This window comes from Scyliorhinus canicula, chromosome 4 (assembly GCF_902713615.1).
Source record: "Scyliorhinus canicula chromosome 4, sScyCan1.1, whole genome shotgun sequence".
NCBI classification, from domain to species: Eukaryota; Metazoa; Chordata; class Chondrichthyes; order Carcharhiniformes; family Scyliorhinidae; genus Scyliorhinus; species Scyliorhinus canicula.
In genome coordinates, this window is record NC_052149.1 from 23,750,472 (window position 1) to 23,768,674 (window position 18,203).

The window sequence follows — 18,203 nt, forward strand, 5'->3', positions numbered from 1 at the left end:
CTGTTGGCAGCTTTTATTCTTCTGTTCTGTTGAAGCACCATTTCAGCTGAACGCCAGATTGTGACCTTACCATATCCCAGAGGAAGTTGGACACCCAGTAGGTGGTCGGGCTCATCCCACTGACAAACTGCAGGTGTTTAGCATTCGAAACCCTCTCCTGAATCAGGTAGAGCACGAAGCTGGCCGGGACAAATGACATGGCGAAGACCACACTGATAGAAATCATCGCATCCACCGAGGTAGTAAGACTGAAAGGTAAGGAACATCAGTAAGTCCAACCGGACCAGGAGAGAGACTCGCTTACTTCATTTGATTGTCACCGCAAATTATACTTTCAGGAGATCGCTTACCAAAGGTTGGAAATAGCTCATTACAAACTGTAAGACCCAGCAGGGTCGTAAATCACTGCTCGTTAAATGTGCCCCAAGCCCTCATGAACTTACACCGTAACTTCTGATAGCTGTTCCTTGGTCAGGTTGAGTGGGTGATTTATGACGGTTATACCGTATTCCTCTGCAGTATGCCGGTCCGGCAGGTTTGCTCGGAGAATTGCATTGTTGGCCACGTTCATGAATGCAACAATGGCGTGCCAGCCTTTGTTGTTGAACCACACCTGCAACGGAGCGATATATTGAAACACTAATACAGTGAGCCAGACTCTTCAACACTCAATCACCCGGTACCAGGTTAGAGAGCTCGAGTGGATAACGAGGAGCGTCCAAACAAGCAGACTTTTAGACCCGAGTTTACATTGGGGTACATCAGCTGCCCAACTGACTTCACAGCCTGATTGAGTGAAGTAGCTTTAAAAAGGCATAGCATCATACATTGGTGTGCCCCGATGAGAGTTGTAGGGCACAGCCTGGTGCCTCTACTCACCGCATGCTGAGTTCTCAATCTCGGGCCATTGAGAGCAATGCCAAGTAAAGACAAGGCCCTTGCAAACTCTGGAAATATGGCTACTCTCAAAAGCTGAAATGGCGCGACGCCTAGCAACAGGTTACAGAGAGTCACTGGTAAAAGACGACAGACGAGATTCTCCGATCCCTCGGCCCCAGAGAGAATCACTGGCAGCGGGATTCTCTCTTCCCACTGCTTGTCAACGGGATTTCCCTATGAAGCCGCCTCACGCTGCTGGGAAACCCACGGGGGGGGGGGGGGGGGGGGGGGGTGCTCTGCCGGCGGGAATACAGAATCCCAGCGGCCGGAGAATTCTGACCCACATGTCTAAGAACTGTTTTACGGACACCATGGAGACGGTGCCCGACACAGTCTAACTACTGGAACTATTTTATTTTTTAAATTTCACTTGGAGAAAATGTTGCCTGTGTTATAAAACATATCACTCAGAATCGTTATGGTGGTAGAAGAAGGCCATTCGGGCCTAATGAATGATGCCAGCTCAGCCCTCTCAAATCAATGAAATGTCCCATTAAACCCATCCCTCAGGGCACTATGTGGATCTGGAGTCACATATCGGCCAGACCAGGTAAGGACGGTAGATTTACTTCCCTAAAGTGACATTAGTGAATCAGATGGGTTTTTACAACAATCACCAATGGTTTCATGGTTACCTTAAGACTTTTAATTCCAGAATGTTTTTATTGAATTCATATTTCACCATCTGCCATAGCAGGATTTGAACTCGTGACTCCAGAGCAGGACTCCGGGTCTCTGGATTACTAGTCCTGCGACAATACCATTGCGTCACTGCCTCCCCCATATTTACTAACACCAGGTCAAAGTCCAACATGTTTGTTTCAAACGCTAGCTTTCGGAGCACTGCTCCTTCCTCAGGTGAATCCTCTTCATTCACCTGAGGAAGGAGCAGTGCTCCGAAAGCTAGTGATTGAAACAAACCTGTTGGACTTTAACCTGGTGTTGTAAGACTTCTTACTGTGCTCACCCCAGTCCAACGCCGGCATCTCCACATCATAATTATTAAGTAATAACGTTACATGGCGGCATTTTTAAAAATAAATTTAGATTACCCAATTCATTTTTTCTGATTAAGGGGCAATTTAGCGTGGCCAGTCCATCTACCCTGCACATCATTGGGTTGTGGGGACGAGACCCCGCAAACACGGGGAGAATGTGCAAACATCACATGGACAGTGACCCAGAGCCGGGATCGAACCTGGGACTGCTGCGCCATGAGGCAACAATGCTAGCCCACTGCGCTGCCTTGTTACAGGGCGGTATGGTGGCACTGCCGTCTCACAGCGCCGAGAACCCGGGTTCGATCCCGGCCCTGGGTCACTGTCCGTACGGAGTTTGCACATTCTCCCCGTGTCTGCGTGGGTCTCACCCCCACAACACAAAGATGTGCAGGGTAGGTGGCTTGAACACGCTAAATTGCCCCTTATTTGGGAAAAAAAATAATTGGGTACTCTAAATTTTAAAAAAAAAATAATGTTCGGCCTTTCATCTTTGCATCTGTGTGCGTTTCAACTTCAGCAATCACTTAAGTCTTTGTTAGTCGCTATGAAACATAAATGATTATAATGTTCAGGAACCCACCTTGATATTTTCCTCGGTCTCCAAATACTTCATGAAAACATTCAGGCTTCTGAATGCCACCTGTGTATTATTGCCCTATTGCGAAAAAAAATGTAATTAAACTAAACAGACAATCACTGGGAATAATACAATGTGAATTTTATAAAAGTAATAAAATGGTAGGAGCAGTACATTTTTCTATCACTAGAGGGAGCAAAGAACACATGGCCTGTGAATGAGGCACCTCGCCTTCACAATCTGTTTCATAGAATTTACAGTGCAGAAGGAGGCCATGCGGCCCATCGAGTCTGCACCGGCTCTTGGAAAGAGCACCCTACCCAAGGTCAACACCTCCACCCTATCCCCATAACCCAGTAACCCCACCCAACACTAAGGGCAATTTTGGACACTAAGGGCAATTTATCATGGCCAATCCACCTAACCTGCACATCTTTGGACTGTGGGAGGAAACCGGAGCACCCGGACGAAACCCACGCACACACAGGGAGGATGTGCAGACTCCGCACAGACAGTGACCCAAGCCGGGAATCAAACCTGGGACCCTGGAGCTGTGAAGCAATTGTGCTATCCACAATGCTACCGTGCTGCCCAAACTTTTATGTGCACATACTTTTTAAGCACAGAATTGTCAAGTGTTTTACCTGTTTATTTGGATATGGTCAACACATGTTGCTTTTAAGTGACAGTTACGTTTTCCTGAGAGCAGAAATTTGAACAGATCTACCCAGAAGAGAACAGATGGCAGCATGGTAGCATTGTGGGTTTTACAGGGGCATTCCACCTTAATTGGCATAGAGATGGGTCTAATTAATGGATACAAGATTTACAAGTGCAGGCCAGATTTAGGAAGCCCGTGGCAACCATTGCTGTAGCTACCGTTTCATTGCGTGATCTGACTCAGGGGGCAGGACCCCCTCAACCTTCTTTGCTCCCAGGTGACTGCCCCAATCCTGATAGCAGCCTTTCCCCCTCCTGTTATTTCCCTCCACCCCCCCCCCCCCCCCCCCCCCCCCCCCCCCCACACCGCACCATGATGTCAGGAGAGTGATGAGTCCCTGCAGTACCCGAGCACTTACTGTCCATTCACCCCACCACCTTCACTGGCCACCTATTTCCCAATGGCCAAGTGCCCTCCTGCAGCGTTTGCCCCATCATGGGATCCACTGAGTTCCACAGGGAGGCCATGAGTGACTCTCCCGCTGTATGTCCGCCTCCATCCAACTGGTCTGTCCCAGGGCAGTGCAGCCAGTGCACGCCAATCAAAAGCTCAGTGACAAGCTCACATGGCTCCCTTTAACAACGTCAATTGGCCTTCTTAGCTCAGTCGGCAGGACAGCTGGTTTGTGAGGTGGAACGACACCAACAGCACAGGTTCAATTCCCGTACCGGCTGAGGTTATCCATTAAGCCTTTTAAACATTGTCCCCTCACCTGAGCAGTGGTGACCCTCAGGTGAATCACCATCAGTCAGCTCTTAAAGGGGAGAGCAGCCTCTGGTCCTTTGGGACTGTGGCTACATTGACATTTTAGACTTAGATTATCTGGCAGTATAGTTTAGACTTTGAGAGAAATCTTAACAGTTACTTATATGTACTGGGTTACTGTCTGAAACTGGAAACTTTTTTATAACAACTTTCAAAGTGACATGAACCTAGAATGTCAGCTTTTGAACTTTTTTCCCCATTAATTTTTAAGTAATAGTGACGTATTCAGGGCGTATTGAGTTTCTTTTTAATAAAGGTTCTAATATTCATTCCCCAGTCACCGCCAACTTCTTAGGCTTAGGTTTGAAGAAAGGTTGTTGGAGTGCCAATGCTTTATCACAGAGAATGGTTGTGGCAGAGATGACGGCAACAATTAAAAGGAAAGCTGTATAGATACTTGAAGTAGAGGAAGAGGCAGTACAATGGGAAGAGGCAGGGTGAGGGGAAGAGGCAGGGCTATGGGGAGATACAGGGCTATAGGAAGAACAGGGCTATGGGATGAGACAGGGCTATGGGACGAGGCAGGGCCATGGGAAGAGGCAGGGCCATGGGAAGAGGCAGGGCCATGGGAAGAGGCAGGGCCATGGGAAGAGGCAGGGCGAGGGGAAGAGGCAGGGCTATGGGAAGAGGCAGGGCTATGGGAAGAGGCAGGGCTATGGGAAGAGGCAGGGCCATTGGAAGAGGCAGGGTCATGGGACGAGGCAGGGCCATGGGAAGAGGCAGGGCCATGGGAAGAGGCAGGGCCATGGGAAGAGGCAGGGCCATGGGAAGAGGCAGGGCGAGGGGAAGAGGCAGGGCTATGGGAAGAGGCAGGGCTATGGGAAGAGGCAGGGCCATTGGAAGAGGCAGGGCTATGGGAAGAGGCAGGGCTATGGGAAGAGGCAGGGCTATGGGAAGAGGCAGGGCTATGGGAAGAGGCAGGGCTATGGGAAGAGGCAGGGCGAGGGGAAGAGGCAGGTCCAGGGGAAGAGGCAGGGCAATGGGAAGAGGCAGGGCCACGGGAAGGGGCAGGGCCACGGGAAGAGGCAGGGCCACGGGAAGAGGCAGGGTCATGGGAAGGGGCAGGGCTATGGGAAGGGGCAGGGCTATGGGAAGGGGCAGGGCCATGGGAAGGGGCAGGGCCATGGGAAGGGGCAGGGCCATGGGAAGAGGCAGGGCCATGGGAAGAGGCAGGGCCATGGGAAGAGGCAGGGCCATGGGAAGGGGCAGGGCTATGGGAAGGGGCAGGGCCATGGGAAGAGACAGGACCATGGGAAGAGGCAGGATCATGGGAAGAGGCAGGGTCATGGGAAGAGTCAGGGTCATGGGAAGAGTCAGGGTCATGGGAAGAGCCAGGGCCATGGGAAGAGCCAGGGCCATGGGACGAGTCAGGGTCATGGGAAGAGTCAGGGTCATGGGAAGAGGCAGGGCCATGGGAAGAGCCAGGGCCATGGGACAAGTCAGGGTCATGGGAAGAGTCAGGGTCATGGGAAGATGCAGGGTCATGGGAAGAGGCAGGGTCATGGGACGAGTCAGGGTCATGGGACGAGTCATGGTCATGGGAAGAGGCAGGGTCATGGGAAGAGGCAGGGCCATGGGAAGAGGCAGGGCCATGGGAAGAGGCAGGGTCATGGGAAGGGGCAGGTCCATGGGAAGAGGCAGGGCAATGGGAAGGGGCAGGTCCAGGGGAAGAGGCAGGGCTATGGGAAGAGGTAGGGCTATGGGAAGGGGCAGGGCTATGGGAAGAGGCAGGGTCATGGGAAGAGGCAGGGCCAAGGGAAGAGGCAGGGCTATTGGAAGAGGCAGGGTCATGGGAAGGGGCAGGTCCAGGGGAAGAGGCAGGGCCATGGGAAGAGGTAGGGCTATGGGAAGAGGCAGGGCCATGGGAAGAGGTAGGGCTATGGGAAGAGGTAGGGCTATGGGAAGAGGTAGGGCTATGGGAAGAGGTAGGGCTATGGGAAGAGGTAGGGCTATGGGAAGGGGCAGGGCTATGGGAAGAGGTAGGACAGATTGATTTGGTAACTGAGCTGGCAAACAAGATGGACTAAATAGTATTATTCTGCGCTGTTAATTTTTTGTCCAGTCACAACTTCCTCATTTAAGTAAACCAATAAAGGACCTCATAATAAAACTATCCCGTTGGTTTGAAAGGAAATCTAGTTTGAAGTGATAGAAATCTTAACTTACCCCAGTGACATTGAACATCCGACCCAACTGGGTGAAAAAGGTGTTGACCTGTTTATGATCAATGTGTAAAACTGGAAGTTTTCCCCCGATTGAAATCCCACCATACCTAGAAACAGCAGAACACCAAGCTGATAGTGTGTACCTTGCATTCACTAAAATATAAGTAAATACAGTAAATATTTTCAAATCAGTTCTCTCTCTGTATCAGGAAGTTGCTGGAGGCTGATCATTGAACAGGACTTTGCTGCAGGAGTTCTTCAGGAAAGTGTTCTTGACCAATCCCGAGGCCACCAATCCAGGACAGTGTTATTGACCAATCCCGAGGCCACCAATCCAGGACAGTGTTCCTGCCATTCAATCCAGGATAACAGGCGGGTTGGAGTGGCGAAGGACCAATCAGAGGCCCCTGAATTTTGAATGGTTCGCAACCCCAGCAGGAGAGGTGGGTGCAGCTGAAGTAGGTAGGAGAACCCGGGAGCGCCCGAGAATGGAGGGAATCTCTGTAGCATTCTGAAAATCTAAGAGGGTGGCCATCCCATCCCAGTCGGACACTCCTGGAGGAATTGAGGAGGCATGGTGACCCCCTGACTCACTGCTAGGAGGCCATCTCCAGCTAGGCTCTGGCTTCAGCCAGGGAGATCCTAGCGACGATATCAACTCCCCCCCCCCCCCCGCCAAACTGGCCCCTGAATCGGCCTACGTGGCTAATTGCCGCTGCCAAGCGGATATCCTAGGCTCCCTGACCACGCTTCAGGCAAGCTTGGTGGCAGGAAAGCATCAGGTAGCTAAACCGACAGGTTATTTTCTATGTTTGTTCCCAGCCCCACTTCCACGGGGCTGGGAAGAATGCACCCTGTGTCTGCTGTCTATACTACCGACAGGAAGCTCTACAGAAACTTGCCAAACCTTCCGCACAAACACTTCCCAAACTCCCACCATGCCAAAAAACAAGGGCAGCATGGCAACACGCTCCAACTGCAAGTTCCCCTCTAAATGCAGACATGGAAATACATCGTGATTCATCTTTGCTGAGCTTAACCCTTGGAACTCTCTCTCTAACAGCACTGTGGAAGTACCTTAACCACATGGACCACACTGGTTCAAGAAGACAATTTACCACCTGTGGTGAATCACAGTAGCGTAATTCACACTGTTATTATATATGATGTACTGTGTCTGTGTAAGCTCGGCACACAAGCAGTTGCGCGGCTCTGCCCCTAGGGGGAGATGTACTGGGAGTGTACGGGAGTTTGTACTGGGCTCCACCCTTGGCTCCGCCCATGGCTCCTCCCACCAACTGGTTGTATAAAGCTTGGCAGTCTGAGCCTGCCTGCCAGTTCATCTCGTCGCAGGCAGGCTCTGTGGTGAGATTATTAAAACCACTGTTCACGTCCAACCATGTGTCTTGTGAATCGATGGTCACATCACCACCAACGTCTCAAGGGTAATCAGGAGTGGGCAATTAATTGTGGCTTTGCCAATGCTGCCCACATCCTGTTTCTTACCTCGCCACCTTAACAATTCATGGCACAAGAATCACATTTCCCAATCACTGAATATGAATGGTTCATAAAAAAAATAATAAATTGTTGGAAGCGCTCAGAAACTCGATCACGTCTGTGGAGAAAACTGAGAATCTGATGGTTTGGTTGTAGCTGCTTCAGGGTCACCAGGAGTTTCCGATTTTATTTCAGGTTTCTGGGTTCTGCAGCTTCGCCTTTTTGCTTTCTATGTTTGCTACCGAATATATTACAGGCGCAATTTGGAAACTATGCATGGAAACTATGTTGTACAATAAAAATCAATAGAAGAATGGCTCCATTAAAATAGCAGAGAAATTTGAACTGAACATTTTAAGTGCTCGGATGATATCGCACCGTTTAATTTCCAGGCTATAATCATGAGATTTCAATGCATTGCAAGTTGTTTTAATCATCAGGTAACTTAAAACACACACCAAAAACAATGTTACATAGACGTGTGTGTGTGTGATAGAGTGAGTGTGGGATGTGTGTGTGTGTGAAGTGAGTGCGTGAGATATGAAGTGTTTGTGTTTGAGAGAGAATGTGTGTGAGATGTGCGTGTGAGGTGTGTGTATGAGGTGTGAAGTGTTTGTGTTTGAGAGTATGTGTGAGGTGTGTGTGTGATGTGTGTGTGAGATGTGTATTGGGAGGTGTTTGTGAGGTGCATGTGAATGAGGTGCGTGTGAGGTGTATGTGTGAGAGTGTGGACGACGTGGGAGGCGTGTGTGTGTGAGGTGTGTGTCTTGAGATGTGTGTGTTGTGAGGCATTTGTGACGTGTGTGTATGAGGTATGTGTGAGGTGTATGTGTGTGAGGTGTGTATGTGAGGTTTGTGTGTGTGAGGCTGTGTGAGGTATGAGGCGTGTGTGTGTGAGTGTGTTTGACGTGTGAGGCATGTGTGTGTGAGTGTGGGCAAGGTGGGAGGCGTGTGGGTGAAGTGTTAGGCGTGTGTGTGTGAGTGTGGGCAAGGTGGGAGGTGTGTGGGTGAAGTGTTAGGCGTGTCTGTGTGAGGTGTGAGGCATGTATGTGAGATGTGTGTGCGGTGTGTCTGCGTGAGTGTGTGAGGCGTGTGTGTGAGTGTGAGTCTGTGTGAGGCATGTGTGTGTAAGTGTGGGTGAGGTGTGAGGTGTGTGTGTGTAAGGTGTGAATCTCTGTGAGGTGTGAGGCGCGAGTGTGGGTGAGGTTTGAGGCTTGTGAGTGTGAGGTGTGAGATGTGCGTGTGAGGTGTGTGTGTGTGGTGTGTGCGTGAGTTTCTGTGAGGCGTGTGTGTGTGTGGGTGAGGTGTGAGGTGCGTGTGTGAGTGTGGGGAGGTGTGAGGCGTGTGAGCATGAGTCTGTGTGAGATGTGTGTGTAAGGCGTGTGTATGTGTGTGAGTGTGAGTCTGTGTGAGGTGTGAGGCGTGTGTGTGTGAGCGTGTGAGGTGTGAGGCGTGTGGGTGTGAGTGTGGGGAGGTGTGAGGCGTGTAAGCGTGAGTCTGTGTGAGATGTGTGTGTGAGGCGTGTGTGTGAGGTATGTGAGTCTGTGTGAGGTGTGTGTGTGAGTATGAGTGAGGTGTGAGGCGTGTGTGTGTGAGTGTGAGTGAGGTGTGAGGCGTGTGTGGGTGAGTGAGTGAGGTGTGAGGCGTGTGAGTGTGAGTGAGGTGTGAGGCGTGTGTGTGTGAGTGAGTGAGGTGTGAGGCGTGTGAGTGTGAGTGAGGTGTGAGGCGTGTGTGTGTGAGTGTGAGTGAGGTGTGAGGCGTGTGAGTGTGAGTGAGGTGTGAGGCGTGTGAGTGTGAGTGAGGTGTGAGGTGTGAGGCGAGTGAGGTGTGAGGCGTGTGAGTGTGAGTGAGGTGTGAGGCGTGTGAGTGTGAGTGAGGTGTGAGGTGTGAGGCGAGTGAGGTGTGAGGCGTGTGAGTGTGAGTGAGGTGTGAGGCGTGTGAGTGTGAGTGAGGTGTGAGGCGTGTGTGTGTGAGTGTGAGTGAGGTGTGAGGCGTGTGTGTGTGTGAGGCGTGTGAGTATGAGTGAGGTGTGAGGCGTGTGTGTGTGAGTGTGGGGTGGTGTGAGGCGTGTAAGCGTGAGTCTGTGTGTGATGTGTGTGTGAGGCGTGTGTGTGAGTGAGGTGTGTGAGTGTAAGTCTGTGTGAGGTGTGTGTGTCAGTGAGGTGTGTGAGTGTGAGTATGAGTGAGGTGTGAGGTGTGTGTGTCAGTGAGGTGTGTGAGTATGAGTGAGGTGTGAGGTGTGTGTGTGTGAGTCTGTGTGAGGCATGTGTGTAAGGTGTGTGTGTGTGAGTCTGTGTGAGTGAGGTGTGTGAGTGTGAGTATGAGTGAGGTGTGTGTGAGTTTGTGTGAGGCATGTGTGTAAGGTGTGTGTGAGTCTGTGTGAGGTGTGAGGCGTGTGTGTGAGTATGAGTGAGATGTGAGGCGTGTGTGTGTGAGTGTGGGGAGGTGTGAGGTGTGAGGCATGTGTGTGAGTGTGAGTGAGGTGTGAGGTGTGTGAGTGTGAGTCCGGGTGAGGTGTGAGGTGTGTGAGTGTGAGTCCGGGTGAGGCGTGTGTGTGAGTGAGGTGTGCGAGTGTGAGTATGAGTGAGGTGTGAGTATGAGTGAGATGTGAGACGTGTGAGTGTGAGTGAGATGTGAGGCGTGTGTGTGTGAGTGTGAGTCCGGGTGAGGTGTGAGGTGTGTGAGTGTGAGTCCGGGTGAGGCGTGTGTGTGAGTGAGGTGTGTGAGTGTGAGTATGAGTGAGGTGTGAGTATGAGTGAGGTGTGAGGCGTGTGTGTGAGTGTGAGTGAGATGTGAGAGGTGTGAGTGTGAGTGAGATGTGAGGCGTGTGAGTGTGAGTGAGGTGTGAGGTGTGTGAGTGTGAGTCTGGGTGAGGTGTGAGGCGTGTGTGTGTATGTAACACATTTACATTGAGGGCCACTTCTACCCTTTAACATACTGGACAAACTAGGTAGCGGGGATTTACAATGTGTGAAGCAAACAATACAATACCTTTTTTCATTGACCCAATATTTGCTCTTCATGCTGAAAGTATAAAGAAATGAAAAAGGTTAAATCTCAAGTTTTCCAATTTTCAGATATTGAATGTTATAGCAGCTGATAACGATTCCCAAACCTTTCTTCACCATCATTAAAAATGATGAATGAGTGAAAGGTAATCAGTGCATTTTCCTTCTAGGTTTGTTCTTTCTGGGAACTTCAACGTGATTGGCCACTTAGTCTGCACGATGACATCGCTGTGACGGGATGTCTCCTTGACTTGGCGGCTGAATAAAACCATCATCGGGGAAGCGAAAGTCTACACTGCCCGGGATTGCGAGATCTTCCCAGAGTTTCTTTCAGGGCTGGAGAGGTTGTTCAACAGTAGTTGTGACCTTTAAACTCTGAGCATCGCCTCATTCAGCAAGGGTTTCTTTTTTTAACAACACCTATCTGAGCTCGATGATAAGCACTGTCCACTTCATCATAGACCCCCAAATCATTCTGCTACTTACACGCTAAAAGATTTTATTGGTGAATTTTGGGTGCTGAATATGGAGATGTGTACAGGATGGGCCTTACCTGCTTTTGATTAGTTTGGGGTATGTCTTAACCAGGAAGTCCGATATGTTTCTCTGGGTAAGATTCTGCAGGATATCAGTTGTCCGCATGATTCGCTGTAACGGAGAAAGCAACTCATTTTGTTGGAAGAGCTAGAATTTGCTTTACGTTTTAAACATCTAACAAGCTTCTGCTAAACAAACAAAAAACAAGAATTAATCAGCAGGTCGTGCAGTGTCTGTGGGGAGAAACAGAATCCGGAACTTTCCGGCAGTTCACGTTGGCGGGATCTTCGCTGGGGCACCCCGCCATTGGTTTCACGGCATCGAGGAAGTGCGTTCAACGGGAAACCCTGTTGACAACGGCGGTGACCAGGAGATCCCACTGCTGACCAATCCCCTCCCGACAGCGAGTTGCTCGGTGAATCCCACCCAGAGTTAACGTTTCAGCCGCGATGACCTTTAACCCTGTTTCTCGCTTCCTCATCTGCTAAATCTTTTCAGCATTGTTTGTTTTTATTTCAGACTTCCAGCATCTGCAGCATTTCGCTTCTGTATTCTAACCAAACAAAATTGAACTTGTCGCTGTAACCTTTCTTCCATTTACTTTGGCAGCAGACTTAGCATCGAACAATTTCACTAAGATAATCTGACACTATCTGACCACTGCATTCATACCCACACAGAAACACACACACTCACACAAGCACAGAAACAAACACACACACACACACACACAAACACACACACACACACAAACACACACACACACACACACAAGCACAGAAACACACACAAACACACACACAAACGCACGCATACACAGAATTACACACACAGAAACAGACAAACACACACACAGGAACACACACCGAAATGTACACACTGTAATGCACACCCACCCACAAATTAACACATAGAAACACAGACGCACACATACAGAGAAACACACGCACACACACATGCAGACACATCCACGCAACATACACATGCATATATACGCACACACACATACACACGCACACACAAACATGAAGACTCACCCACACAAACGCACACATGCACACACATGTATCCACACACACATGTATGCACACAGATGTACCTGCACACACACATGTGCACACACATACGTGTACACACATGTGCACACACACATGTATGCATGCACACACATGTACGCCACCCACACGTGTACATCACCCACACGTGTATGCCACCCGCACGTGTACGCCACCCACACATATACGCAGCCCACACATGTCCACAGCCCACAATGTATGGCATACATACATGTACATGGCACACACATGTACGGCACACCCACATGTACGCCGCACACACAAGTATGCCGCCCTCCCAGGCATAGCTTTCATTTATTCATTTAGAATGAGAAGAGAGTTTAATTACTACCTGGACTGGAGGAAGACCACCAGCAGCTTCAGGGCAGTCAGGGAGCATAATCAGGCGGCTTCTTGTACTGCACTGGCAGGATGGGGATGAGTTGCTGGCAGAATAGACTGGAGATTGTAGCAAATTGACAATCACAGGGTCACGTTTTGGGATTTCCCAATCAGAGGTCTGATTACTGCAGGGGTAACCCCTGGATTGAAATAAATACAAGAGGTGTAAGATGCAGGCAGAACCTTGAAACAGAATTTTTTGTATTAAGATACGAACAGCTTGTTTTTATGTCCAGTGTTGATTTTGAAACATGGGCTGGAATTTCCTGGGTTCTTAGGGGATTGGCTGGGAGGTGGTAAAGTTGGTAGGTTGGCCCCTGGATGGCTAATTGAGCCACCTAAGTAGCTATCTCAGGGCCACTTCCACCTCTGCAGGCATTTTCCAGCATCGGGAGGGCCGAGGGCCCAGTGAAAACCCGACGGCCACCCGGCGAGTTCCGGGAGGAAGGGGAGCCTTCTCGAATGGCCCATGGGAATGGTCCATGGACAACATCCCCACTGGCAGCGGATGTTGCCGGGGAAGCAACGCAGATGGTGCTCCCTCAATGCCACTCCCCCCATCCCCAATCGGCAGGGCAGATTTCCTTCACTAAAGGGCATTAGAGACAAGATGGGTTTGTATGACAATTGTTGGTAGTTTCATTGGCACCACTAATGAGACAAGCTTTACAATTCCTGGTTTATTATTTGAATTTAAATTTCGCCAGCTGCCGGAGTGGGAATTGAACCCTTGAACCCCAGAACATTAGCCTGGGTCTCTGGATTCCTAATCCAGTGGCATTACCACTGTGCCACCATTGCCACCTGCAGAATGGGGGGGGGGGGGTCTCCTGCATTTGACTCAGGCAGTGGGACTTCAGCCGTCTCAAGACGATTCAGCCCAGGAAACAAGTGACAAGGTGAATGAAAATGGAATCAACTGTCTTACGCAATGGGATTCTCCCTCATACACCGAGTCCCGAATCCGGGTTTATCGACCAACACCTCTGCCAGTAGACTCATCTTCTTATCCCACGGGCGGTCGTTGCTGTCAAAATTAAGGGAAAGAGAATATTATTCAACAAATACGCACAGCGCAGGTTAAGACAAAGATTTTTTTTTTCCTGCACAACTTCACCAAAGTTTAAAACTTTAAGGTGACTTAAATTTAAATGCATGCGGGTGTCCACATGAAAAAAAAAATTCATTGATGGGATGTGGACGTCGCTGGCTGGGCCAGCATTTATTACCCATTTCTAACTTCCCTGGAGAAGGTGGTGGTGAGTCGCCCCAGTCCCTGAGGTGTAGGTACACCCACAGTGCTCTCAGCGACGGAGTTCTGGGATTTTGACCCAGTGATAGTGAAGGAACGGCGATATATTTCCAAGTCAGGGTGGTGAGTGACTTGAAGGGGAACCTCCAGGTACCGGGGTTCCCAGGTATCTGCTGCCCTTGGCCTTCTAGATGGGTTTGGAAGGTGCTGCCGAAGGAGCATTGGTGAGTTCCTGCAGTGCATCTTGTAGATGGTACACACGGCTAACACCGCGCGTCAGTGGTGGGGCGAGTCGATGTTGTCACTGTGCCTGGTCTGTGCTTTTGTCTGAGTTGTTGGATTGTCTGGTTTGAATGCTGTGGGATTGAAGTTTCATTAAGGGCAGATCCTAGTACTGCTGAATACATTCCAAACCAAGTCACCGTGATATATACAGATACCAAGAACCTGAGATATGTACTCTAATGGGAAATGGGAAATTTTATACACTGGCTCCATTTGCACCTAAAGAGCCAACAAAACACAAAAGCATGGACATTGCTACAATCCACAAGGTGGCTTCGTTCCAGGTTACACTTTGAAGGTTGTAAGTGCATTCAATAAAAAGAAAAATATGTACAAATAGGAATCTAAATAGTACATGTTACCCACCAAGAGAGCCAGTGCTGTAAAAATCTTGTTTGTATTTTATAAAACGTATTTCATATTCAAATCGCACCAGGTTGCAGGAATGATGATTATTAGTTCTAAAATTAGTTTTAAAACTGGTTTTAGGATTTCTAATTCAGTTGAAGGATGGGGGTCGCAATTAACTGATTTGCATTTCTAAGGTGCTTATCGTATCCTCAGTAATTCCAAAGTGCATCGCAGACAATGAATTACTTTGTTAAGCACAATCAGTGCTGGAACGCTGTAGGCCTTCTGCATAAGGAGATGATTGGCCACTTCATTTGTTTCAGTGACAATGAGCGAGGGGTGAATGTTGACCAGGACTCTGGATGCATTAAAAAAGAAACAAAAAAACTGCTGGAAATCTGAAATAGAAACAGAAAACGCTGCTTAAACTCAGGTCAGGCAGCATCTGTGGGGAAAGTAACAGAGTTAACGGCCAGGATACTCCTTTCCAGGACCTAAGTCCCCTCGCCGGCGGGAAAACTAGCGGCAACGATTCCGGCGTCAACGGGCCCCAAAGGTGAGGAATTCTCACCTGTCTCCGGGGCTAGATGAATGCCGGAGGGGTTGGCGCTGCTCCAGCTGGTGTGAAAGGGACTGCGTGATCTCGCGAATGCACGGAACTGCCGGCGTGTTTTGGTGCATCAGCGGGGGGCTCTCTTTTCCGTGCCAGCCTTGGCAGAGCCCTACAGGGGCTGGCACGGGAGGAAGGAGTGCCCCCACGGCACAGCCCCGATCGCGGGCCAGGTCACCGTGGGGCCCTCCCTCCCCGGGGTTGGATCCCCCCCCCGCCCAAGGACCACCCCAGCCGACTTACCTGCCAGGTCCCGCCGTGTGGGACCATGCGTAACCCATGCCGGTGGGACTGGCCAAAAACGGACGGTCGCTCGGCCCATCTGGGCTCGGAGAATTGCCGGTGGGGGGGGGGGGGGGGGGGGGCGCACTGCCAACGGCCCCCGTCCGGCTTGGTGTGAACCCCGCCGCGCCCGGAAAACAGCGCCGGAGAATACGGCAGCCGGCATCGCGGCGGGATTCGCGCCGACCCCCGGGGATTCTCCGACCCGGCTGGGGGGAGGGAGGGGGGGGGGGGGGGGGGGGGGGGTTGGAGAATCCCTCCCAACGTCTCAAGTCCATATCACCGTTCTTCAAAGCTGAACAGCGGTAGAAATGTGATGGGAGGGTTAGAGCGTGTGGAGCAGAATAGAAGTTCAGGGATAGGTGGAAGGTCAGGCGAGATTGACAAAGATATCACGGACACAAAGCAAAGGGAGTGTTAATGACAGCATGAAGTACTAAAGAAGGTTCTGATAGTGGCATTAAGGCAAGATAGCAGAACGTGTCAGTAAAGCAACAAAGGTCAGTACTCAGTCAGCTCAAAACTGAAGAACAAGTCACATATTCCCGGGTAGCGGAGGGGGGGGGGTGGGGGGTGTTTGCATTGGGAAAATCAAAGGAAACAAAGAAAAGGGCAACAGGAAGGAGAAAGGCCACAGTCTAAAGGTGCTGGAGTGGTCCGGAAGGTTGTAACGTGTTTAATCAGAAGCTGTGGTGTTGTTCCTGCAGTTTGTGTTGGGCTTAGCTGGCCGAGGATGGATATGTGGGCATGAGGGCAAGGGCGAGGGATGAAAGGCTACAATCAGCACCTTCTTCAGTCCCTGGTGCTACCATTAACACTTCCTTTGTCTTGTATCCACGGTAGCACAGGTGGCTAGCACTGTGCCTTCACAGCGCCAGGGTTTCAGGTTCGATTCCCCGCTGGGTCACTGTCTGTGCGGAGTCTGCACGTCCTCCCCGTGTCTGCGTGGGTTTCCTCCGGGTGCTCCGGTTTCCTCCCACAGTCCAAAGACGTGCAGGTTAGGTGGATTGGCCATGCTAAATTGCCCTTAGTGACCAAAAAGGTTGGAAGGGTTATTGGGTTACGGGGATAGGGTGGAAGTGAGGGCTTAAGTGGGTCGGTGCAGACTCGATGGGCCGAATGGCCTCCTTCTGCACTGTATGTTCTATGTAATCTTTCCCTAGTTCCCACCTGTCCCCGACCTTTTATCCTGCCCCACTTCCCGCCATCTCCCTCTCCAAATATTAAATCCATCAATCCTTCTTTAGCTTTGAAGAAGAAACTTACAGAGCCTGGTTCTCTCTCCATAGATGCTGCCAGACCTAGAAAAGGGAGCTACCATTGATCCGGGATGTCACAGATGCCATTTTAGCTAGTTTTTCTTACGGCCTATAAATTAAATTGCACATAATGTTAAACAAACATGGAATGGTCAGAAATCAATTTGAACAATCCTACCTGAAGAAGGTGTACTGTTTCCCGTACATCCACGGGTGAATCACTAAACTTTTATACTCCCCAAACGGAGGGATTATGAGCGAGAAGATCAGAGCCAACAGCACAAAGATTGCAGGCAGGAGAAACTGTTAAAAAGGAAGAGATTTAACTCGGCATTGAATCAGTTGCAAATCGTCGCAATCAGCAAAATCACAGTTTATAATTCATAACCATCTTGTCTCCGGGACTCAATGGGCTCTCAGGGGATGTCTCTGGAGTTTAAGAAACTCACGACAGTATGTAATGTGATACCAACTTGGCAGATAACTTTCAATGTGATATAAAAGAATGGGTACAGCTATCCGACAACTCGAAGGTATTTCAGAGGGTCAGCCTGACCCTTCTATAAGGCAAACCAGCCCAGCACTCAGTCACGATATCCCAGGAGGATGGTTGCAATGATTCGAGGATGGTTCGAAAGTCACTGCCGATCTGAATGCTCCCTATTTCTCTTCAGAACGTATTGGCTGCCTTCAGACTGAAAGAGGTAAATTAAAAAGAACAGGGCGGGGGAGATAAAGACTTTCATCAGTACAGCGCCTTTTCCAAGACACGTGGGCTGGATTCTCCGCTGTCGGAATTCTCCGCTGTCGGCATTCTCCACTGTCGGGATTCTCCGCTATCGGGATTCTCCGCTGTCGGGATACTCCGCTGTCGGGATTCTCCGCTGTCGGGATCTCCGCTGTCGGGATTCTCCGCTGTCGGGATTCTCCGCTGTCGGGATTCTCCGCTGTCGTGATACTCCGCTGTCGGGATACTCCGCTGTCGGGATACTCCGCTGTCAGGATTCTCTGCTGCGCCGGCAGCCCGCGGGTTTTCCCGAAGGCCTGGGACTGCCCACAATGGGAAACCCCAGTGACCGGCTGGCGAGACGGAGAATCCTGGCCAGGTTGCCCCAAACTGCTGAACATGCTAATGATGTCTAACCAACAAAAACAAAACCCTGCATTTATATAGCAGCGGTAACATAGTGACAGGCCCACGGTGCTTTACAGGAGCGTTATCAGACCACATTTGACACCAAGCCCCAGAAGGAGATGGGCCCACTGGGCCAGATGACCCAGAGCTCGGTCGAGAGGTGGATTTTAAGGAGGACTGTATGTTCAAACAGGAAAGGGAGCATGAAACACAGACGGTGGAATTTAATGTACCCCCACCCCATCCCACCCCATCCCACCCCACCTCCCAGGGGAGGACTGGGAGCTTGGGAATAGTAGTGGATGATGGGGGATGGGGGGGGGGGGGGGTGCTATGGAACGAGGTGGGAATGAAGATTC

The 18,203-nt window shown here is 50.3% G+C and overlaps 1 protein-coding gene across 3 annotated transcripts in view; it reads right to left on the reverse strand.

Annotated features, from left to right (window-relative positions):
* abca4b (ATP-binding cassette, sub-family A (ABC1), member 4b) overlaps window positions 1-18,203 on the reverse strand; it is a 152,589-nt gene that overhangs the window by 26,541 nt on the left and 107,845 nt on the right. For all 3 annotated transcript variants that reach the window (XM_038793873.1, XM_038793871.1, XM_038793872.1), the window contains 9 exons: window positions 16,888-17,012; window positions 13,599-13,697; window positions 12,621-12,810; window positions 11,230-11,324; window positions 10,660-10,692; window positions 6,170-6,275; window positions 2,521-2,595; window positions 444-613; window positions 71-248 (listed from right to left, as the gene is read on the reverse strand). In XM_038793873.1, the coding sequence (XP_038649801.1) occupies window positions 71-248; window positions 444-613; window positions 2,521-2,595; window positions 6,170-6,275; window positions 10,660-10,692; window positions 11,230-11,324; window positions 12,621-12,810; window positions 13,599-13,697; window positions 16,888-17,012 (1,071 nt within the window). The remainder of the gene's footprint in view (window positions 1-70; window positions 249-443; window positions 614-2,520; window positions 2,596-6,169; window positions 6,276-10,659; window positions 10,693-11,229; window positions 11,325-12,620; window positions 12,811-13,598; window positions 13,698-16,887; window positions 17,013-18,203) is intronic.